Source organism: Rhamphochromis sp. 'chilingali' (genome assembly GCF_963969265.1).
Source record: "Rhamphochromis sp. 'chilingali' genome assembly, chromosome: 11".
In the NCBI taxonomy this organism is placed as follows: domain Eukaryota; kingdom Metazoa; phylum Chordata; class Actinopteri; order Cichliformes; family Cichlidae; genus Rhamphochromis; species Rhamphochromis sp. 'chilingali'.
The window spans coordinates 7,858,202-7,883,580 of NC_137938.1; the positions used below are offsets into that span (position 1 = coordinate 7,858,202).

Here is a 25,379-nt window from a genome sequence, read left to right on the forward strand (position 1 = left end):
GGTAAAGGTAAGTAAGTACAGTTTATTTATAAAGTGCTTTACACAGACATATAGTCACAAATTGCTGCAAAATCCAAATTTAAAAAAAAAAACATTGAGTAATTAAAATAAAAAATAACAGAAAATTAAAATGCAGTGAAAAATGGTGCACAATTCTGAACAGAATGTATTTACATTACATATGTTATGCATTTACACTAAAAGACCATCAAATGCAAGATTAAGATGCACTGTTGTGTGGAAAGAAAGCACAGTGCAGCTTTTCAAACAGCCCTAATGCAGTACAGAGTTGTCAAACTAATTTTATATTGCGGGCCACATACAGCCCACTTAAGTGGGCTGGACCAGTGAAACTCCCCTGTCTGTCAGTGTAAAGAAGTTACATATGTAACCGTTTTTCTACATGTTAGAGAAAAAGCTGCTATCCTTTTTTTGTTGTTGTGGATGTTTTTGTTTTGTAGTTATATAAAAAAAACAAAAAACAGATAAAATGATGTGGCCACATTTGGCCCACGGGCCTTGAGTTTGACACGTGAGGTAGTATATTGGCCAGTACTAGCACTGAAGAGCATATCCATATGGAGATGTATCAACTGTGCATCCATTTTACTTGTTGATATATTACATCTTCTTACAATACGGTACATACAACAGTTCACATTCTACAAAGATAATGTATTATTTATGACTTATGTTAGGTTTTTACATGGAGACAGAGTCATCTCTGTCACAAGATTTGAAAGTCTGAATGGTCTTTGCATCAAAGCTGCACTTCCCAGCTATGTTTTAGCATCATTAATGCCGACTACCCTTACAATAACTTAAAGAAACATAAAATGACATTAAAAAAGCACATGTATACCATGGCTTTTGAAGGAATTTCTGTAACTCAAAGGAACTGTAATATAGTAGGGACATGATCTTTTTCTGAAAGACATTTCAGCACTTTAACAGATTGTGGAGGCACTAATGTTAAGCATCCCATCTCTGAAAAAAAAAAAAACACCATACTTCAACTACATTAAAGCCTCCTGTCAGGTTTGGTTTGTATCTTATTCTTGGGAAAACATCCTCTGTCTGAGTCATAGCAGGTTAGTTTTACCTCATCTACCTTTTAACCTCAAGCTTTTAATTAGGTAGGTTGGGATTACGGCATTCATTTGCTTCCTTGCCATTACCGAGGTGCAGCAACCTCTGACCCCAAAGTTGTCTCTGCAGTCTGTAATGGGCTGAAATAAGGTCCGTTAGTAGAAAAGTTAAGGGTGTGCACACAGAAGAACACACTAAAATCATGGCGCGCGCGCACACACACACACACACACTCTACTGGGAGATCTGTTGGAAGCAGCCCTAAAGGGAGATGCCTGGGTGTGAGGAACCGTGCTTTAACAGCTGGGGAGAGATATTATCTCATAATGTAAAGCCTGGAAATGGATCCTCCCAGGATACAACAAGCCAGGAGTGTAAGTTCATACATTCAACCACACCAGGGTTTGGAAGTGAAGCTTTTTTTCAAGCTGACCTAACTCAGCTCATGACCCCTGCCTCTTGGATTATGTTTTTACCTTCATTCGTGCTCTCTAAACAGATTATTTTTCATAGATCTTAAAGGTTGAAAGGTTGTCGCACACCTACTTGAAAATTTTCTTACATAAGTATATATGTTCAGAGGTATTTGAAATAACTGCATCCATACATTTTAAAAATAAAACTGCCAACATAAAAGATTAGGGTAAAAAATGCATTCAGTCACACTAGGGCCCTGGTGTTCACAAGTTCTGGTGTGAAAGGTCTGTATAAATTATTTTTTTTAAATTCTATTATTCAGCCACTCTCAAACAAAACCGCTCTTTGTGAGGTGCACTAGAGTGCTGCAGTAAGGTAGGCATGGAATCCGTGGCCCTGTGGGAGGCATGTGGTCAAGGAACTTTGTTGATAAGAGCCATCACCGTATGATTTATAACAGGCACATTCCCCGTGCTCACTCTGGGTGATTTACACTTGTGAAAAACAGCGCTACGTGGCTCATCCCAAAATAAAAACTCTTATATGGTAAACGGGAGATGATACATACATACATACTAAAGTATGTAAAGTTATAAAATATGAAAAAAATATTAGTTAACTACTTTTGAAAAAAAAAACCTCTGGTCCTTGGATAAAATAAAACTAACTGAAGCAATTTTGTGAACTTGAAAAACTAATTAAAAAAACAACAACTAAATATATAGATATATCCTCAGTCTTAGTGTTGGTTATTTTGGTAAAAAACAACAACAAAATAACAACAACATCTTCCTTGATGGGGCAGTAGTGGACACGTTTTTGAAGCTTTGGAAGTCTACAACACATTCAAAAAGTTATCTGCTTTTATTGCAATACCTGAATTAATTTTCCTAGTTCTTGCCTCAGCATGTGCCCTCCAATAACAATATTTATTAAGATAATAATTAATAAATGTAAGACTGAAAATAATAATAATAATGATAATAATAATAAACTCACAGGAGAATCCCACTCTGGAAATGAACTGAAACTAAACAGAATCAAAAACAAAAACGAAAAATGAAATAAAAATAAAAACTCAAATCCAAAACAATAATAACTATAATATTGCACATACATAGTGTGTCACCAAAAATTTATTTTAAGCACACTTTGTAGTTGGTCCTATTTAGGTAACAGGTTAATCCAGTAGTCTGAAACTGCAACTGCAGTTGAATGGAGGTTTGCAAAATTGGACCAATGCAGAGTTCTGGTCTTTGTATACTGAAGTTGTGTGTTTGTTTGCATGTTGAGCAGGGAAGTCATAGCTAACCAGAGGTGGTCACTTTGACAGTCCCATATCAGATCATATGAACTGATGTAGTTAAGACAGTCCACTTTTAAGGAACATGTTGATGTCAAGTAGGTAGGTGAGGGAATCAGAACAGCCTCACTGAGCCAGTTTACATCACTTACCTGGAGGCAGGTCTGGGTCACTCGGGGCAGCTTGCTGTAGGCGACGGGGCTTGGCCACAGCCTTGGAGCTGTCTGAGACACTGCGACTGGTAGAACTAGAGCCACTTTCGTGGTCATCCTGATAAAACAAAAACAAACAACAATGCCTGTGATGACAGAAGCTGGACAAAAGGGCCTCTACAAGAGCTCTGTAGTTATAAGTTATCAGTTATAACCACATTAAAGTAAAGTAATAATATAACATATAGTAGTTGTGATCCTAGATTGTGCAAACTAGTTCTTGTTTAAATTAGATATGGAATATGTGAATTTTCATGCATAAAACATGTTTCTTAGATTGAAATTAGAGTAACAATATTGAATATATTTGTTTATATATAATGGCTTAAGTTACAATTATAATGCCTTTGTCCACGACTACACCAGGGTCCACTTAGGTCCAAGCAACATAAATTTTGTTATCAGACAGTGGAAAAGAGGATCTTTGCGGCCTTTGACTGTGCTAACTTCCAAGGACAATTTATATTACAGTGTATCTGGTTACTGAGAGTAAATGAATATAAACTGAGAATCTGCTCTCCTGCATCACTGGCGGTGGCAGTGATAAGAAGAAAGTTTACCATGCACCACTATTTCTTACACTAAACCTTCTGAATAGCCTTCTGAATAACCTTCCTCCCACCATTTAACAACCATCCCTGTGGCCTCTACAAATAAACTCTGGTCCTTGAATGAGAAAGATGAAGGTCTCTAGTCCATGACAGCACATGTCATCCACACTGGAGACACCGGTGGCCTGTCAAGCCCAGGAACATAAGTGCAAAATGTGTGTATGTATGTATTAATGTGTATATAGGAAAATGAAATGATCACCCCCCCATTTAGAGATGAGCTTGGTGATAAACAGAATGACCCAAGATTCAAGCTAAGGAGCTTATTTATTGTTGTAGCTCGTAGAGAGCCTCGGGCTTGTGGGTGTTCTGTACAAATAAAACAGCAGAGACATGAGGACCAACAGTGGAGGGGTCAGAAATAGTGGTTTTAGACTACTGACAGCCAAGGACTTATGCTGCATTCCATCTGCCTCAGAAGTCAGATGTCAGAGCTGGGAGTGACGTCACTGTTGTTTGTGTTCCAACAGCAAAGTCAAAAAGCAAGGAAAACAGGATTTGTTTTGGTCCATAGCAAGCTAGTTGCTAGTGGTGCATAAATAATGCACCACTAGCAATACTAATATTGCTTGGCTTATTTTTATTTCTTTTTTGGCTTAAAAACAGCACATTTTATTAAAGCTACTGAAGGGGCAACAATAAGGTTGAGTTTGTAAATTTAATAAATGTGACTTTTTAAGGGATTGAGGGATTTGCTAAGTCACAGTTTAAGATTGGAAATAATAATAAGATTCTATGGGTGGAAATCTGTCAGATCTGTCACTGTATCCACATGATAAACGTGTGTGCATCTTGGAATATATCGAGCCCTGTTGTAAAGACGAATTTAACCATAAATGATCAATTTGGAGAATAGGGGGGAAAAACTTATCAGAGCACAAAAATGCTATGACTACAGCAGCTAATGTTGAACTCCTAACAGCTACTATGTATAATAGCAAATACCTCATATTCAAACTCATGGTAGACATAAGCCTGCAGCAGTGGATGGGATGAAGAAATGGGGAAAAAAAATTAGATACAGTGTCAAAGAAACAATATATTAGAGGCAAAACTGAGAAGTTAGTGAAAAGGTGGAGAGATTACTGAGTTAAAACTCAGTGTGGCGTTGATTAGAGGTTACTGCAGCACTGTAACCTTTGCACAATCAGCCTGGGTGGTAGGTTAGTCAGATAATTTGGACAAGAAAAGGGAGATCACATGTGTTTAGCATTAAAGCGTCTCAGGAGTCACCCCTTATCCTGACACATGTAAGCACTGAAGGTGTCAAAACCAAATATATTTGGCTACTCCACACACACACTTTATTTATAAATACTGAACCGATCCAGTTTAAACTGACAGACAGCCTTTGCAGGCAGGTCGCGTGTTGCAAATTTTAATACATTCATGCAGCTTACATATGTAACAGACAATCCCTGGTTCTAACACTATTTAATGACAGTGAACCCTTTCGTTGTAGTTGAGTAATGATGATTTGGTTTTAAACATACTTTGCATTATCTGAGTTGCAGACACACTGACAGAAGTATCCCCCAGTGCAGTAAACACTCAATGCTCAAAAGAGATGAGAGAGGCTCTGGTAGAAATATTTACATGTTACTTCACTAAGGCCCTATCCAATAGAGCTCCACTGTGCAATCAGTTTTTTCCTCATCAGAGAGTGGTGGGAATTGGTAAACAGAGAGGGAGAAATAATAAATACTTCATCAAGGTTACAACGAATAAAGATCTGTGAATAATAAGGTGTAAATTTGCTGGTCATTACTCATTTCTTTTGTAGATTTGTCATCACTTTGAAAAGTTGCACCTATAATATTTAAACATGCTACAATAGAAAAGGGATTGTTATTTTATTAAGAAGGTTTAAGATACACACTCCAATTCTTAGTTTACATCACAATACCCTGCTTGAGCACATTAGAGTAAGAAACAGTCTCCTTCCCCCTTTAGTCTCATATCTATACCTAAAGGAATGCATAGCCCAGCAAGCCAAGAGTACATCGAGTTCAACAATTTGAACTGCCACTATGAAGAACAAGACTGCCAAATTTGGAAGTAGCGCAATTAAGCGCTCAATGTCACCATGGGCAGTGAGCAATTCTCCAGAGGTGAAAAATGCCTTTTCAGAAGGAAGCCCTGGGACAAATGAAGCCTGCCCTCAGCTGCTGCCAAGTAAATCGATCTCTCCAATTCCACAGCAGGGCACAGCACAGGCAGGGAGCCTAAGAAGGATGGAGAAAAGGAGAAGGAAAGATAGACACGAGGACCGGAAAAAGTAGGGCTGCTTCCCCTGCAGGCATGTCACCTCAGCTGTTAACCAAATATGATGGTAGTTAAAAAGGAAAAGAGAGACATGAAACCAATTGATAAGCGAGAGAAAAAACAGTGGAAAAAAAAGAGAGACAGCAAAACCAAGAAAAGCTGAGGGACGTCTAGAGTGAAAGAGACTTGATGATAATGAGACCAGAACAAAGGGACAGAAACATGAAGCTGGTGGTGTGACTGACAGGTGAGGGGGACCCCCTACTCAGAGGGTAAGTGGGCACCCATAGAGGGTTAGGGCACAGGAAGGCCAGACGTGACCCCTGTCCTCCTGTAATCGTCTGACTCAGTCAGGGAGCAGGAGGCGGTGTGCTGAGTCTGTCTGGAGGGTCAACCCATATGAGCTGCTCAGCGCATTAGCTGAATACCACCACCACCTCCAGCTATTAGGAACAGCACCTCTGTAGATAAGAAACTCACAAGTTCCTTGTACAAATAATCTGGCTATAACTCACAGACACTAGAAACCAGTAACATCATATCTGCTAGTGACAATGACATATATGTAAACTAGTAAAGCTTCAAAAAATACAAATATGTCTTAAAATACTCATTATACTCCCGCAAATACCTACTTATAAAGTATTTGCGGGAGCAGAATAACACCCTTGCTACAGTTTCTTGTGATTTGAGGCTTCCTCTGACCTGGACTGGCTGAAAAGTAGGCAAATTACCAGAGTTTTTGTTGCCCATTCTTAATAAATATTAGACAAAAAAAACAAGCACTATATTTTTTCTTTTCAGAAATTGCTAAGTATTTTCCAATTTCAGTTTAACACAAGGAAAAAAAAAATTGGCAAGGACCAGCAGCCGACTACCTCGCTTCTCTGCAACCGCCTGATCTTTGAAACCAAAACATTTTTAAAACTGGTCAATTTCACACAGTTTCAGCACATTAATGGGAGCATGCAGACCATTGCTAGATAAACACACTCTGTTTTTGTTGTTTTTCCTCTGCAGGTTGCTGGTGAACTCATGCTGACATCAAAGCAGCAGGCCTGGATACTGGAGGCACGGCAGGGGAGGGCGAACGCCTACAGAGTGAGAAAATAAATGAAGGAAACCCAATAGGCTCCTTATCTCACACAGAACCCCTTCTCCTGTAAATCACTCACGTACTCATATAAACACAGACACACACAGAACCTCTGCCCGACATGTTAAGGCCTAGCATTCACACCTCCAAGTAACCAGTGAATCATATGATACTCAAAGGATATAATGAGAATGTGGGACATTCCAGGCTGTTTTTCCAGAACAATAGTGAAAAAAAAAACACTACTAAAGAGATACACATACTCTTTTGTCCTAAAAATGTGCTTCTGTTTTTTTAGTGCTCCTAGGTCTCATCTCCCCCCCTCTCTCACCATCATAAGGCCTTCTTTGCTATCACAGTATTCATTTCACTTTTGTTCATGTTTCATCTTCTTTACCTATATCTGACATTGTCTCCATCCTTCCACTTCTTCTAGAGCTTCTCATCCCATCTATAATTAGCTAGTCTGAAGCTTGTTTTAACAGTGTTGACCCTGGTTCTCATAAGAATGGTTTCCAGCTGGCACAGAGAGAAATAAAAACATGAAAAGGGGCTCACTGTTTTAAACATAATGTCACAGTTTGGGATGGTTCCAGTAATGTCAAATGGTATGCAGCCACTTCTTTTACACTTAAGCTGTTTGAACCATTGATGACAACCCCACCGGAATTTTTGCTGAAAAGAACAGAGAACATCACAGTTGACTCAGATTACCTTTTCTTTAACGTCTCTTGGCTTCGAACGCATCCATCAGCTCGGCTAAAAATTAGCTGCTAATGGCTTTTTAATGAAACGGTAACAAATGAAGAAAGCTATTTTACCATGATTAAAGACAGAGGGTTCATTTTCTCCTCAAACAGAAGAGAACTACAGAAGCTGGAGTAGTGAGGACAGAATTTCACACAGTCTCCATCACAAATAACTGTTGGGTATTAATATTATAATTATGCTACGTATTTTATACACAGACATCATAGGCATATTTAAAGAGAAATATGTGCATAAAAAACACAAATGTACACGCACACACAATATAAAATACTATACAGACCAATACTTAAGGACTAGAGCCATGCAGCTGGAATCCATAGAAGATTGGGGGGATTAGAGCCTGAAAGTAACCCAGATGAATATCACATTGTGTGACATTCTGAATAATTATCTCAATGAAAGTAGCATATCACAAAAATGTGGTCTATTCCCCCCCTCTCTGTTTCAGTAACTGAATCCACTACACAAAAACAAACCTCCATTTACTGTGGATTAACTGCACAAATTAAATATTACAGTCTCTACACAATGTTCTGTAGCCAATAAGATGAAATTTCCTGCACCAATAAAGCACAAGGCAGAATAAGATCTGACAATTAAACTTTTTCAGCAGTCTGAAAATGCACAACTTACCAAGTTTGCTGTTACTATAACCACTACAGAGAAAAACATACTCGTGGGAATTTCTGGATTATTAAAGTGTGAGGGGAGCTGTGATAGGTCTGTAATACCTGAAGTGTTACTAGGCACATTCCATCCCAGCAAAACTGCTACAAAGCAAACACCTTCTTTCCTTCAGAAGCTCCAAAATATAAAGTATTCATTAAGGAGGGGGAGCAAAGACATAGAAAAGATTCCCAAGCATGTGCCAAAAGAAGAATGCATAATTACAAAAGAATTTGACTCTGAAGGGGGAGGAATCACAACGACACCGGTGATGTCATGTTGGAGGTCTCTGCCAAGAGTGCCTCTGCTCTACCCAAGTCAAACTGTCTATGTTTATTATCTGCCTCCAACATACTTACAATAACAAAGACAAACGGGGATCCCAGTTACAGAGCAGACCCATAGGGAGCTACAAGAGGTCTTCTGACTTCTGAGTATTTAATTTGTTCAGGCATTGTCCTTGTGCTGTTCTCACCAGACAGATCACCTCTGGCTGCAGTTTCAGTATAGCTCTTTAACCAAGTTCCAGTAAACATACAACAAGATAAACTTAAAGTGTAAATGGTAAAAATTAAAATGTAAAAGGCAAAGGCCAAAAGTTAAGTGCCCTCCTCAAACATTTGACATTTAGGTGATTTTGGCTCTACTCTTGTTCTGTTGCACTTTCAGGTAATAGTTCAAAGCCCAGTGCATTTTATTTGTCTTAAGTAAAACCAGCAGAAACCAATCTTGTGTTTACGGTACAGTAGCCGATGTTGTTCCAGTTTAACTGTCCATAATTCTACATTAATCTAATAAATCTCAAAGCCCTGTGTATTCATGCAGAAAACTGGATTCTTTGTTACAAAATCGCTTTTTGCAGTCATTTCTCCACAATAGTAAGCAGGTCTGCAAAAGTAATAGGGGTGCTGAGGTCAGTCCTCTTTTATCCTCACAAACAATGTTTAGCACATTTTTTTATTTAAACAAAAGACTCTGAGTCTGAGTAACTCCAATTCTGAGACTTGATTAACATCCAGGAACAAGGAATTCAAACAGGCTTGAACTAATATAGGTGCCATGATGGAATTTGGAGCCTGGATAAATAATTACAACAAACCACTGCACTTTCCATTGAAGCCCATTCAAATTCTTTATGCTCCTACTAGTGACCTCAACTTCAGTGTTCACAAGTAACAAGTGTTAGGGAAAAGAAGAAAACATGAAAGGAAATAGAAGAATACAGAAAGTCAACCGAAGCAAAGAGTGAGAGAATCAAAGATTAAAGAGCCAGAAGCCATGTCAAAAAAAGAAGAAAAACAGGACTGTGACAACAGTAAAGTGGAGGCAGGAATATCAAAAGAGAAAGACACATCGAGGGAGAATCGGAAAGAGGGAGAAATTGTTCCTGATTTAGATCTGAGAGGCTCTGGTCCTTCAGATGTCTCCATCAGCTAACCACAAGCCCAGGCTGAGCATGTGAGGCATTCTGCTTACGCTGGCACAGCTACCCCCTAATGCTAATAACTGCAATGTGTTAGCTACAATAAAACACTCCACACAGATCCCTGACATACGCACTCACACACAGGCATGTGCAAAAAAACCCAAAAAAAAACCCAACACATCTTAGACAAGTCAATTACGACACACACGGGGAATTCCCAAACACAGGAATAGCTCTAACTCAGAATAATCAGCAGTGCCCAGTTATTTTCCAATTATTTATTATGTAATTACTGCCAATCACATCTTTTTTACTTCACAATTATTAGTCTATAAGATCCTGATATACATTTCTTTATATATCTTATTTATCTTTATATCAGCATTTTGGAAAATTGCTGCTAACTAGTGGTCAAGACCTGATTTTAACACCAACTGTCAAATCATAACCATGCAATCTCTGAGCCTTCCGATTTTTTCATACACAAATAAAAGTTCATTATACAAAACATAAGCACACCTTAAACAATGTAAGCACCAGTCTCCAAGAACAACGCAAGCAGCGGCTCAGGCTACTCTGACAACTTAATTGCACATGTGAGGTGCAGCTGGAAGGCACAAACTATAGAGGCCTAAGTGTTCTTGGAGAGCATCAATGTTCTGAAACCAGAAAGATAGAATAAATCAAACAGAGCAAAATGGGAGAGGACTTTCCGTCAATGTTGAGAAATACCAAAGCCTTACTGCAGGAGGTTTAGGCACGCAAGCGGAATGCAGCCGGCATTATGTTTGCATAGCTTTTTTATACACTGGGGTCCAAAAGCAACTGAGGTGGTGTCAGCATTCATCACATTGGTTGAGAGATGGAAAACTGTCAGCCTTACATAAAAAACAAATCATTTCAATTGCATCAATGAAACATGTTGGAATCCTAAGCTAGTCCTTATCCATAGATCTCAGGTCTCCTACTGTTTTCCGTAGCAAAGTAAAGTACAGGTCCTGGCCCTGGCCAAAAAACGTTCACCTGTTTTGTGAGATATATTTAAAAAAAAAAAGCTAAATTGAAAAATTCTATAATAAGAATAATAGAGGATCTACATTTTTAATAGATTATTCTGAGATTGGTTTTAAACTGTACAGTTCTGAAAGAGTTTTATTTTCTGTAAGGGTTAGGTTAAATAAAGCTGAAACCTCAAAGCACTCTGTACATTAAGAAAAAGTAAGCAACTATCACAGCTCATCAATTTATTGTAGATTTTTATTTTCAAACCTTGCTTTAAACTTTAAACTACTTTACTTCATACTGCGTACTGTCTCTGTAAGGTTACATGTTAACCACCTCACATCACAATATTGGTGCAAGATATGTTTTGTCAGGAAATTATAACCAAGTATCACAGTTTTATCTATATCTGCAACATACACCATGGAAAGTGTAATGCTGGGTCATTATTCATGCTGCATTTCTCTTCTCTTGCCCACACATGATAGGGGGCTGAACTTGCCAAGGTAGAGGCTAGCTATACAGAAAGAATTCACTTAGTAAAAAACTGAACACATGATTAGAAAAGGTTTTCTACTAAATAGGTTGCATATGTGATTTTAGTGGTTAAAATGCCATGTCATTAATGGGATCATCATTTGAATATTGAGTAAGGGTCTACTAAACTGAGCATGCACTCATCCTGAAACAGAGCACAGTTTGTGCAATATAGAAGTACACACAAACACGAGGGTTACTGCTTTTAGTAACTTTTTCTCCCTGAAAGTGAAAAAATACCCATCTTAGTAGATTGCATAAAGACAAAAAGACACACAACAAAAAAATAATGATCTAAAGATCTAAATGAAAGGGTACATTTCTTCTCTAAATTGCAATCACGTCTTACAGTCCTTTCTACATTTTAAGGCTTATAAACCAAACACCGTTCCAAAGTGCAATACAATATCATCCTAGAGTTTTTCTAAGAGGACAGGACTAATGGAGTGAACATTAGTCTTAATTGCATGGTAATCATTTCCCAAACTACAATATCAGTGGGAGCACGCAGCAAATAACAAGCTGCATTGAGGGATTGCTCTAGCCCGGATGGCCTGAGAGCAGGGATTAAACTGTAGAGTAGCAGCATCCTGGCCAGTGTGTATTGATCACCACTTGATTCACTGGAATCACAAAGCCACTGGCTTTAATGTTTCCCCCCAACTGCTTTCCTGTGTCTGAGGTTTGTCTGTGGAGCAGAAGTAACCTCATCCCACCAGGAACACAGACCTCAAAGACAAAGCTATGGGTAATTCAGCTTTGGCTGACTCACAAGCAATGGTGGCAGAGGGTAAGGTCTCTTTTTCTGGAATGACACACTTCTGCACTGCCATCTACAGATGCTTTGAATCACTTTGGAATGCTGAACAGAGATCAGTGCAATGGGTCACTCTCCATTAGAGACTAGAGAAAGGGGACAGACTAGTAGTGAGACAGTGTATGATTACTAACACATATTTAGCTCACCATTAAATACAGACCTACTGACAACAAAATTTCAGCATAATGTAAACATTAAAGCTGCACGTGAAACAAACCGTTCACCAGCTGTTGGCCTGCCAACATGCAGAATACAAAAAAAACCCACTCAACTCTGAACAAGTAGTTCTACTTATTGTCAACAGACCCAGTGTCTCCTGCAGTATTTCAAATTTTTAGTACAAATCATCAATACTTCATTGTTAAATCTATCTTCAACTACAAGAGAAAAATCAATAAACACAAGTTTGCAGAAAGCAGATTTATTGTATGTAAGTTTTCAGGCAGAGCTCACATAACAGCCTAACGATTTGTCTTGATTGCCATTACTGTACTGTCATATATACTGTCATTTTGAATGACAAAACAAACAGAGATTCTTTTTAACTAATCCCAAGCACATGCACTTGGCTATTCTTCTGTCCTTCAGTAGTTCTCCTTTTCTCTCATCAGAATGCATGCTGCAGCTTCCAACCTGCCTAAGGAGTCAACAGTGTGCCAACATTACTCCATCTTTTTATTATTTACAGTCATGGATGGGTTTTGTTACTGCTATAGGGGGTTAGATTCAAGGAAAATAGATTCTCCAAAGCTCTGTGTTTTTGTCCTCTGTCTCCTCAGTCCTGAAGACAAGGCCCCACTGAGCTGATGATCAGATGGATTTACGGTGCAATCTCTGAAAGCCATTTGCTCCTGCTAGCAGAGAATCAAAGGCAAGATTTCCGGATGGCATTGGAACAGAGATTACTCAGTTTGTGCTATCTGATTGCAAACTTCCACAAGCTGTTTCCTTTTACTTCTTTCAACTTTTCCTTTGCATCTTCTGACTTGTGAAATTTAAGTTCAATGACCACATACTCACTAGGTTTCATTCTGTCAGAGACCATGCAGTATGTACACTTAAGGAAAAACTACATTGGATCAAATGTTTTAAGTTTTATTTATGAATTCAATATAATCAGTAGATCCTTTAAGTGGTGTAAGTTGTGATGTGAAGGGGGTATGGATCAAACTTGATCCAGCACATCCCCCAATTCCCTGTCAGTAGGTTGCAGTTTGGAAATTCTTTGTTCACAGCTGATGGCAAGCAATTCACAAGCCTTGTCATTTCAGATATGATCTGACACAGTCATCACTGAGTCAGTCACAAGTTTGGTCGTGCTCAAAGTTGATCAATTTTTATTTTATTTTTTATCTGTTTTTACCCCTTCCCATTTCTCCAGCACCGTACACAATGGCTACATAAAGCTCCTCTGTACTAATCAACCAACCATTATCACACCTTGTTACAAGATAGCAGTATTTTCTTCTTCTGTGAGTGGTCATAATGTTTTTATTAATCACTTTATAGGAAGTTCACAGTCTATCCACCCAAAAAGTAAAGTACGGGGTGGACCATTTATATGGATACACCGTAATAAAATGGGAATGGTTGGCGATATTAAAGTCCTGTTTGTGGCACATTAGTATATGTGAGGGGGCAAACTCCTCAAGATGGGTGGTGACCATGGTGGCCATTTAGAAGTTGGCCATCTTGGATACAACTTTTGTCTTTTCAATAGGAAGAGGGCCATGTGACACATCAAACGTATTGGTAATTTCACAAGGAAAACAATGGTGTGCTTGGTTTCAACGTAACTTTATTCTTTCATGAGTTATTTACAAGTTTCTCTTTGTTCACAGCCATCGACATGTCGAAGAGGTTAACATGTGAGGAGCGGATCGAAATTGTGTTGATATCTGGTGAACGCAGTAACCGGGTCATTGCAGCAGATTTCAATGCAAGACACCCTACGAGACCACCCATCTCCCATGCCACAGTTAGCAAACTGCTTGCTAAGTTTCGTGAAACTGGTTCAGTGTTGGATTTGCCAAAATGTGGACGCAAGAAAACTGTCACCAATGAAGAAACATCAGTGGCTGTCCTAGCTTCATTCAGCAAGAGCCCACAGCGTAGCACTCGCCGCATGTTACTGGAGAGTGGCATTAGTCAAACATCCCTTGGGCGGATATTAGCTACTCACAAATGGCACCCTTACAAACTCCAGCTACTGCAGCATCTCAACGAGGATGACCCAGATTGGCGCACAGAATTTGCAGAATGGACAAAACAAAAACTGGAACAGGATCCTCGGTTCACGCAGAAGATTTTGTTCAGTGATGAGGCAAACGTTTATGTGAATGGTGAAGTTAACAAACAAAACCACCGCTATTGGTCTGACACTAACCCACATTGGATGGATCCCTCCAAGACTGTTGGAACAACAAAAGTGATGGTTTGGTGTGGTATATGGGGTACAACGATAGTTGGAAACCTCAATGCCACTGGATATTTGAAATTGCTACATGATGATGTGTTTCCCTCTTTATGCACTGAAGTTGGCATGTTCCCTGAGTTTTTCCAGCAAGATGGTGCACCACCACATTATGGGTGCCAGGTCCGAGCATTCCTAGATGAACAGTTTCCTGGAAAGTAGATTGGTCGTCGTGGGCCAGTTGAATGGCCCCCAAGGTCTCCCGATCTGACCCCCTTAGACTTTTTTGGGAGAAGAGGGTTGCATTGACAATCCAACACAATGGGCAGCACATTGAACACATTTTATAAGTGGTCAGAAACTTGTAAATAACTCATGAAAGAATAAAGTTACGTTGAAACCAAGCACACCATTGTTTTTCTTGTGAAATTACCAATAAGTTTGATGTGTCACATGGCCCTCTTCCTATTGAAAAAACAAAAGATGTATCCATGATGGCCGACTTCTAAATGGCCACCATGGTCACCACCCATCTAGTTAAGTAAATAGTTTTTAAAGGTAAAATGTGGAGGGAAAATCAAAAGTAGTTAAAAATGGTCAATTATACCCTGGACCCCAGAGGGTTAAACTTTTTTTTTTTAAGTAACGCAATAGTTACTTTTCAAGTAATTAATTACTTTTAGAATATTGTAACTCAGTTATTAACTCAGTTACTTTTTGAATTAGTACCTGTAACTATAATTAATTACTTTTTCAAAGTAACTTGCCCAACACTGTCCATGACAAACTTGTACTTTGCATTTACATGAAAACCGAGAAGGAAACAGTTCATTAAATACTCCATTTGCATTTTGATAAATGCTACCTAGCCTAATATTAAATAAAATACAGTGTAAGGTCTGTTATTTTCAACATCCAGATGAATATTAAAATCACCCATTAGATTTATTTTAATGCTGAACTGAGTATTAAATCAGATAAAAATCCTAAAGGTGTTGATTCATTGACACTATTGTATTCACTCTACTCTAACCATTTAACCATCTAACTATTTAATTGTTTTGCTCCTTTGATACAGTTATATTTTTCTGTCTTTATGATTTTCATAATTAAAATGTTTCTTGCTGGTTGGCTGCAATGTCATGGAACAATGGATGTGGATGAAGTGCAAGGTGGTGCTGGAAGCCGTGGAGAAGCCAAGGCAAATCAAGATAAAGATGCAGGTTTTCTTCAAGCACCTGATCCAGTGCTCTCTGATGGAGACTTAAAAATAAATAAATGGTAAATGGCCTGTATTTATATAGCGCTTTACTAGTCTCTAAGGACCCCAAAGCGCTTTACATATCCAGTCATCCACCCATTCACACACTGGTGATGGCAGCTACATTGTAGCCACAGCCACCGCTTTACATATCCAGTCATCCACCCATTCACACACTGGTGATGGCAGCTACATTGTAGCCACAGCCACCCTGGGACGCACTGACAGAGGCGAGGCTGCCGGACACTGGCGCCACCGGGCCCTCAGACCACCACCAGTAGGCAATAGGTGAAGTGTCTTGCCCAAGGACACAACGACCAAGACTGTCCAAGCCGGGGCTCGAACCGGCAACCTTCCGATTACAAGGCGAACTCCCAACTCTTGAGCCACGATCGCCCCACTTGATGCTTCTCCTTAATAGAGGAAAGTCCTGTTCATATCAGATGCTAAATTTGTTGGCTGGCTGGATGTCCTGAGACCGTAGAATGGAATTATGATATTTTCTTCTTAGTTTGTTTGCTTTCAAATCGTGGTCCAGGGCTCCATTCACTAGGGAGTGGAGCTCATCTGAGCCTATGGTTTGGCACTCAGTATGCTCCATGGATCTCAAGCCCAGGATTGGGCTGGTCCTGGCTGTGCCACAGCAGAATTAAGGCTACAAAAAGAAGTTTTGTAGACTATACATCCCAAATTTTCTACTTAAGAGTTTTCTGCATTCAACCCCTGGGTGGCAAGACCACACACACGGAAAGCAAAACTCCTCTACAGGTCACACCACTTTAAAACATATTTTCACACTCAAAGATCAGGTATCACATCTATGCCTGTCTCTTAAATATTCAAAACTCAAAGTAGCATGCCTTAGCTGAGTAGATATCAGATTTAGATTATGAAATACCAACTTGGGGATTTAAGAAGTCTTTAAAGAGGGGTTTCCTTATTCACATGTATTACCCATTATTTAGGAGAAAAGAGGTTTGGTTGTGAAAACCCTAAAAATAGTTTGGAAGGAATTTAACAGAAAAAAGGGCCTAGTATGCCAAACCAACAAGTCTCAGAGGCACCTCCCCAAATCATCTTGAGGCAATGCATCAATCAGAACCTCCACATCAGTGGCAAATGCACTCAGCGGCCATAAAACTCCCAGATCAAGCAGTGAGCTCAGCCAAAACCAGAAAGGCTCTCCTCAGTAAACCCAAGCCCTTATCTTTGTCTCATAAAAAATAAAGAGTGTCTGAGAATATTATGATCCACTGTAACTGCTGTCCAGCCAGTTCCTCTCTGTCTTTGCTGATCACACCTCATCTTTAACATCTGGAGCAGTTTACCAAATTGTCAAGAAGAAAATTCTATTTATAATTTTCCAACATTAAGTCAATGTTAAAAATATTACTTAAAAATATACAAACAAAAACAAAAAGTGCACATTAAATGATACCTCCTACTGAACTTGTGGTTTATCAAAAGTAAAATGAACTAAATGCTCTCCATCAGACAAAACCCATTCCAATCCACCATATAAGAGCTGAAGTCCTTAGATTGACAACACTACCTAATGACAAGCACAGAGAAAATGCCCTGGAACAGTAATCCACTATTAGTTCCTTCTACTCTATTTCTTTTAAACAAACATGACATAAGACACTAATCTGTCCCTATCCACACTGTATATAGAGGGATAGATACTATGATCACTGTATTCCACTTTGCACCTCTTGACATTTTTACATTAGTTTTAATCTGGAATGGGCTACCATCAATCAGTTCACTCATATAAACTAACTCATTAGGCCACACTAAGTGGATCTTTGTTCAAGAACAAAGAAAGTAAAACTGACTTTCAAAAATACCCCTTTATACCCAAAACAATATCTTGTCACATCTTTTGAGCTTTTTGGTATAAACCACGGTTTAGTGTAATTTCACTTGAAAAAGTCCGCTCTAATAATTCAACTCATACCAAGTACAACCATTTCAACTTTTGCACTTAAACTGAAATTTAAAAAAAAAAACTGAGATAAGTAGAACTCGCTAAAATTAATGTAAACTAAACAAAGATGGTAATAATCTAAAAATAAAGACACGTACTAAAGAAAGGAAGTGGATTTCTATGCAAACTTCAAGATGTGATTGCAGTGAACAATAACATTTATATATAGAACTAAATGCATTGTGTTTGTAAACGACCTCTAGTTTGTAAAATGAATGTCAAAAACAAGTTGACAACATTTTTTCTATTACCATACTTTCTGCTCTACAAGTCCTCATTACAGCTTATTTTAAGCAATTACACTGTCAGCAGGAGCTGTAATCTCCAACTGCTGCTAAACGCCAAAATTTCCACATTTTCTGGAAACTATAATTGTGAGCTGCTCTTAGTGCTTTGCAGATGGGTCCTATTGAGCAATCTGAACATCCCTAATATTACCCAGTTCCTCTCAAGGGGAAACACGAACATTAAAAAGGTCCAAATAATTCCGGTCAAATTACACCGGCCTTAATGAACTTCAAAAGATGTGCGGATGTTTTTACAGGCCGGGACTCAGGCTTTAACAGTAATTATGAAAACAAACCATATTAATGATATCATTTATCATTTCCACACTTTGGCCGCATGAGGCCCACCATAATGTTTCTGTCTCTACTGGACTACAGTTAAAATATTATAATTTCCATACACAGATCTACTTTATTCATTTCTTTTCAAAAATCCTGTGGACCATCACCCAAATTACATAAGAGTTTCAGTGAGAATGGTTATGGCCTATGTCAAAGTCCCTGCAAGCCTGCTACAACCTAGCCAAGGTCTAAGATGTGAATTAACATGAGATCTAGAGTATTTGCTAAAGGATTAAACACGTATTTCTGTGAGACCAGTGTTGCTGTCAGTCTACTGATGTTTAAGTTGTAATAAAGATAAAACAAAGGAAAGTACAATAATAACAACAACAACAACAACTACTACTATTATTATTTTTAAGCAATATAAATGTAAAACATGAAAAGGAAGCTGGCTTCATTTTCTTGGCTTAAGAACACAGTAGTCAGCCTCCTGCCTCCCGCCAGTATAGGAGAAAACTGCAGTGGCTCATTTAAATTCCACATACTAGAAGGATTTCTGCTGTAAGTCTGGCTTTACTCCAAATTATGTCTCTTGGGTGTACATACCACTGAATAATTTGTCCAAATGTCATTTGCAATTCCCCAAAAATCTTTTCTTCACTGGAAGCTTTTAGAAAACATCTGTAACAAATACTTGTTTTGAGACCATAAGCATTACACCAGTACCGGTACTGGTACATGACCTTAAGCTGTGTACGAAGCATAAAGACAAAGTTTAAATTTCCACTGAACTAGAAACCTGATCGCATGAGCAGTAGCCACCTGCATACTATGATATTTACCATTAGTTCTAGGCAGCTCAAGCTCATGTGTTACAAATCTTTTTGCCGCAGTCTATATAATTAGCTGTAATTGACTTCCCTTGAAATGTGTTTCTTCTGGGACATCTGGCCTTGAAACTTCAACCTTCCCATAAAGGGCCGCACTGAGCTACACTTTCGATTTTTAAAGCTGCATGGGTGGCAAATTTAGAGCCAGACTTTGCTGTAAAAATAAATTTCAAAAATACCTCTCATAAAACATTCTTTAAAAAATTTAAATATTTGTAACTAAACCAAACAAAGCAATAGAAAAATATTCCCCTTAAGATAATTCTCCTTAGATTTATATCCACAATGATGTAGGACAGAGCTTCAAGTCACACTTCCTTTCTTACAGATTTTATATTATATTGACTACAAGGACAAAACCAAGCAGTTACAAAGGCTATTATTGTGCAATCAATCTGACAGAGATGCAAAAGACTATCAGCTTTTTCTGAATGTGATTCCAAGTCTTCTAAGTGTCACGAGAAATTGTTTGAAAACAAAAACAGGACATGCTAAAAATGGAGGCAGCCAAGTAGTAAATAGCACTGGTCAAGTTAAAGAAAGTTGCCTCTTAATTTTGAGTTCCTTGAATTCTTCAGGTCAGTGGTCAATGAACCATCTCTCTCTTTTTTAAGAAAAATCATACTGAGTGAGATAGCTGTGCTTGTGTCAGGGAAAAATCATGAAACAAAATTCCTCGAAGCAATTACTAGTCGATACTTTATGATGGAATTAGGGATGCACTGATCTGGACTGTACTGGCCAATATTTGCCTTGCTTACTGCCATTGAAATACCAGCAGATAGGCTGATATTCAGCAATGGCAGTTACTGATTCCTATGTGTTGTATCCCATCAAAACTTTATTAAATTGTATGACTGAATGTGTAATAGTGTGATAAACAGCAGAAATGTATTCGCTTATTTAAAACGATAACTTCTTTGCTTTCCTGGCATCGACTATCCCAAAGCCTCACACATCGGTGCATCCCTAATTGTGGTAGTTTGGATGAAAATACACCTGCAGGCCCAAGATTGTGAAGTGTGTTGTTTCAACTAAAACCAATAAAAGTTTTATATATGTATAAAAATTTATTGACGTACAAAAAAAACTTACATTACTTATTGACTCACTTTATGAAGCAATATAAACAGCGATGACTAAATCACTTTTGTGTTACATGTTTATGTGTTTCCACAAAGATGCTAACAATCCAGCAGAAATCCAGCTCACCTCTACTTTATTTAACCAGTGAACAAAATTAAGATCTGGCTGCTTAGTCTGGTTGCACATACATTGAGCTTGAGACCCACTCTGGGCTTTGGGATCTTTAGTAATACTTATCATACTTTCAGTAAAGGAATATGCTGAGTTGTCCTGCTATGAATAAGCTGTTTCCTAACAATCTCAAGCACGACCAAACAATGGGTTATTTCTCCAAATTCATGGATTATTTCATCATTTTCTTGGTTTATATTGCAATGGCACACAATGGCACCACTCCCAAGCTGGCAACACAGTAAAGAGTGTTGCCAATTTATTCCCCAAAAGCATTTTACATCATTGTTTTGAATAGCAAACATATTTTGCGTCAGTGAGGCATCAGTTTGTTTGCTTCTGGTTTCTTGGTTTGCTTTTTTTTTTCAATGCATTTTTCATTAGAGTAAATAAACATGAGTAAGAAAAGGAAAAACGCAACTGCTGCTTAGCTGTGTCAAATTAACATTCGATTTTACACAAAGTCAGAATTAAAGAAGATGGCTTTAATTGTACAGCAGAGTAAAGCCTGCTGCACTAAAAATGTCAGCATGTTTTTAAACAAAGGCCATTACGAAATTTCTTGGAAACACATGGAGAAAGGGAATGGGAAAGCTTAACTTTGGCATGAGGAGGACTCTTACATAAATAACAGGAAGATCTGGCTAGCCCTGTTTTGGCTGTGTATAGAATCAAGAATAACATCTTTCTCATACCAAAAAAAGAAAATGAAAAGAAAAAAACTAACCTGGGCACCATCCCTTAGCTTCAGGATGCACTCCATGGTGTTGATGGTGATAACTACAGGCTCTGAGCCCAGCTTGGTCCAAGGTACATGGATACGTAGCTCATGGATATGACCACTCATGAATGTAAAAGGCAGTTTCAACTCCTGTGGATATAAAAGGAGTTACAAGAAAGAAAGGAAAAAAACAACAGCCAGCTAGAAATAAACAACACTAGAATAATATGGATAAAGGTGCCAATACGAGGTAGAGGCTTCGAGAACATTTTGAATCTTCATCCATCCATTTTCAAACAGCACTTTGAAGCTAATATTTGTAGACGAGTAGATAGTAAAAACAATAGCTACAGATTACATACTGGTCACGCTTCTAACAATATAAGTCAGATATTTTCAGAGGCAGGCAAATCACTGTTCTGCATCTTGAACTACTCTGTGTGAGAATGAGTCCCATGAAACCAGACTGCCTACACACAGGCTTCACATGCTTTCTGTGCAAGTCTGAGCCAAAAAATTAATAGCCAAACATTTTTCTGAGGGAAAAGCTGTCATGGATTTACAGTATGTCTGCTTTATAACCCCCACAATGTTTCACCAAATATTATATTAAGATGATCTCAGATTGCACATTTGAGAGGAGGTACTGTCCAAATGAAATGGAATAAAATAAATGCAAAGGTAGGACAATTTCCAAAGTTTTGACACAGCATTACAGACAAATCTCAATCCTAACACAATTCCCACTGTCGGATAGCTTGAAGCTGCTTCCAATAAGAACTTTCATCACAATCTCTTTGGGTTACGCAGTGTTTTGGTCTGCTCTTCAGCAGCAGTCAGAACCCACTCAAAAGAAAAGAAAATCCTTTTAACTGGTGGCAGATTGATCTAATCCAGACATGACATGAGTAAAAGAGAACACTGTCAAAATAACACTGCAGAGCAAAATATCAAAGTAAATCTGGTAAAATTCTTCTGAAATGACAGCAAGAAGATGCTGTTAGTGCCTGACTAAACAGCACTGTAGCGTTTTCTTTCACTCTAGTCAAGGCAATACAATGGAGAATAGCTGCAGACATAATATGGCAACTTTTTTGTAGGGTGTATGTGCCTGCATAACCAAGGTTTATAAACGAAACTCTACAATTTGTTTATAGTAAGTAAAATACAAAACTACATTCTGAATATATATGTAGGAAGTGGGCATTTATATTTTAAATATTCCCATCATTTTAACCTCACGTCAGTTTTATAAAGAAAGGTTCAAAGCAAAAGCTAGATTTAACTTTTAGTACCTGCTCCAGTACATCCAACTTCAAGTCCAGCTTGCTCAGCACCACATCACCGCCCCACAGAGAGAGCTGCAGGTCAGATGGCTTCAGATTCTTGATGTACTTGTTTACATAGCTCATCAGGAGCGGTGTGACATAAGACTCCAACATCTTGTCCTTGTTCTGTGTACACAATGAACAAAACAAAAAAACATGGTAATATCATTTGACTGTGTTAACATCCTTTTGCCATTATATATCTCGGTCACTAAACTAATGGTGCTCGTTCTAAACTAATTACAAAGAATATGTATTTCTTAAGAGTGTTATTTTGATGTCATAGCCTAAAAGCACAGCTCTAATTAATAATTGTCATTGCTAAAGCAGAAGTAGTGTGCATGTTAGCTAAGTGGAATATGTCATAAAAATATATATAATAATATCATATTTATTATATGTATAAAGCCATAATTTAAGATATTGGCTATGCTTGAACATTTCTTTTTATGACAGGTCCAAACACAACATTATAACCTCTTGTCCAACTTGCAAACTGTGGAAGTACTGGCCGTTTCACACAAACCTCAAGCTGTTTTTTGTTACAGTTCAACAAACTGATGTCAGAATGAACTGGCACTCCTAATGGCATAAATACCATATTGGCATCCAATAACTAATCCAACTGTGTGTAATTTATAGAAAGGTTGTACAGGTTTTGGTTAATAAACTTAATTAGATGTAAAGACAGTTCTAATTACGCTGACTTCTCATCAACGCAAATTTTAACCTTAAATGAAATTCACCGGAATGTCTAGCTTCCTTGCTAAAGTGCCTTCATTCCACATAACGGGGAAGCCCAGGAGCAATTATGTACTGCATTTGCAAATTAATTCCAATGTAACTAAAAATAACTTCAACAGCGACGCTATGTCGTATCTTATAGTAATACATTTAACTTACTGTGGAGCACTTAGCCAGGGAGGCTAGCTCTTTCCTCCTGTCATTTAAGTGATACACAACAGCAGCGAAGCAAAGAAGCTAGGCTAAGTGATTAGAAGAAGTCGCTATAACTTCGTTTCAGCTGGCTAAACTGGCTAGCCACAAGTCAAATAGAGAAAAGACTCTATTTACCTGACTCCCACTTGTATCCTGTTGGTTTTTGTTTAATTCTACGTTTAATAAAAGATGTTCATCCCGTTATCTAACGTTAGCCATAACGCCGAACTGCAAGAGTCGAAACGTCATCGGTAAACACCAACGCGGCTTCCGTATGCTTGGTGTTGCGTTTTTCAGTGGGAAATTTGCGTTTCGAAGGTAGATTTACATACACAACGTATAAACATAAGTAACTCAAGAGAAATTTCATTTGTGATTTGATCAGTTAACAGGCATTATCTTCTTCGGTTACAGCAACTCCGGATGTTTCCATACCGTCAGGTTTTGATATAACAAATACCTTTGTTCCTATTAAAACGAACGAGTGTCTACAAATCCGGACTCTCTAACAAGTACAGGAAGGGATCTCTTCGCATAATAATCGTCATCGCTTAAGCACGCCCCTACCCTTTTTATGGCAGCGGAAGCTCACCTTTGCCGAAAGAGCGATCGCGTGAACCTCACAGTGCTCAGCATAGTGAATGTGTATTCTTGATTATAATTTTCTATAATTTTTATTTTTTTTGTTATAATGTAACAAAATGTTCTTATTTACCATCTTAGTCCATAAGAGTTTCAATTTCAACCTTCTGGGACCTGTCATTGCAGAAGTCAATGAAAGTGAATAGTGGAGACGATAAGAAAATTAGGTTTGTATTTCACACAGGGAAACTGTGCGGATTTTAAGCATCTCATCATTTATCTCAACTCTAAATATATCTCAACTGCCAGAGTAACACAGGCCTATATCTGGAGGTTAGGTGAAATTTACCAACGCAGACACACTGTGACATGATAAATATCTTACATACTGGAATTTAAAATGAAGAAGAATATACTGAGGGCAACGAAAATATTCTAAAATGTAAACCATTTCTGTCTTTCACGGATCTCGGTTTTTTTTAGGGTCACTGGTTATTTTTCAGACATGAAACGTAATAATGTCAACGGACAACTGTATGAATTGCATAAAAGAACGGGTTAGACTCAACCTTTATCGCACTGTCACTTGAACACCTTTGCTGAGAAATGATCTTGCTAATTTGTGCGTCCAAGGAGTTCGTTGACAGATAAAATATTTCTTTTATAATTTTTTTTAGTCGTAATGTTGAGTTATGTTGCTCCAGTGGTTAAGTAAGCAATCTTGTCATATTTAAAGTGAACAGCAGTCATAACATACAAGAAAAAAATGCAAATTATAGCAGTTTTATAGCTTAATAAACAACAAAAATCCAACTTCACCCTGCCGTCAGTATGTTTCACGTCTTCATGTTTGCATGTTTGTTTGTTTGATTTATTTATTTAATCACCTATCTTTGAGATCAGACCATCATCTGTCTTTTTTTTCGTGATGAAACCTTTAAAAAAGTGTCTTCCGCAGGCCGCACATAGGGTCAGAAGCACTGCAGATATGAGGTCTGGCCTGTAGTGGCCTGTAGTCCGGACCGGCTCTCGTCTGCTGTAAAGCTTCATGAGGATACAGTCCACATAAGTCGGTCAAGGATGACGATCGCCCTGTGACCGGCCACGCTTTGCCAACTATGCGTAAGTGTGTCAGAGTCAAGTGGTCACCCACAGTTAATGTTACTATTCTGAAGTCCTTTCTGGCCAGGATGCTTTAAATTAATACAGAA

General features: G+C 38.3%; 1 protein-coding gene across 3 annotated transcripts in view; it reads right to left on the bottom strand.

Annotated features, from left to right (window-relative positions):
- Positions 1 to 23,834, bottom strand: part of vps13b (vacuolar protein sorting 13 homolog B) — a 302,426-nt gene extending 278,592 nt beyond the window's left edge. For 2 of the 3 annotated variants that reach the window (XM_080895821.1, XM_080895823.1), the window contains exons 1-4: positions 23,722 to 23,834; positions 22,615 to 22,773; positions 21,326 to 21,469; positions 2,962 to 3,079 (exon numbers count right to left, since the gene is read on the bottom strand). In XM_080895821.1, coding sequence (XP_080751947.1) covers positions 2,962 to 3,079; positions 21,326 to 21,469; positions 22,615 to 22,761 — 409 coding nt within the window. In that variant the 5' untranslated portion in view covers positions 22,762 to 22,773; positions 23,722 to 23,834. The other variant, XM_080895822.1, reaches the window with a different exon arrangement.
- Between the last annotated feature and the right edge of the window lie 1,545 nt (positions 23,835 to 25,379).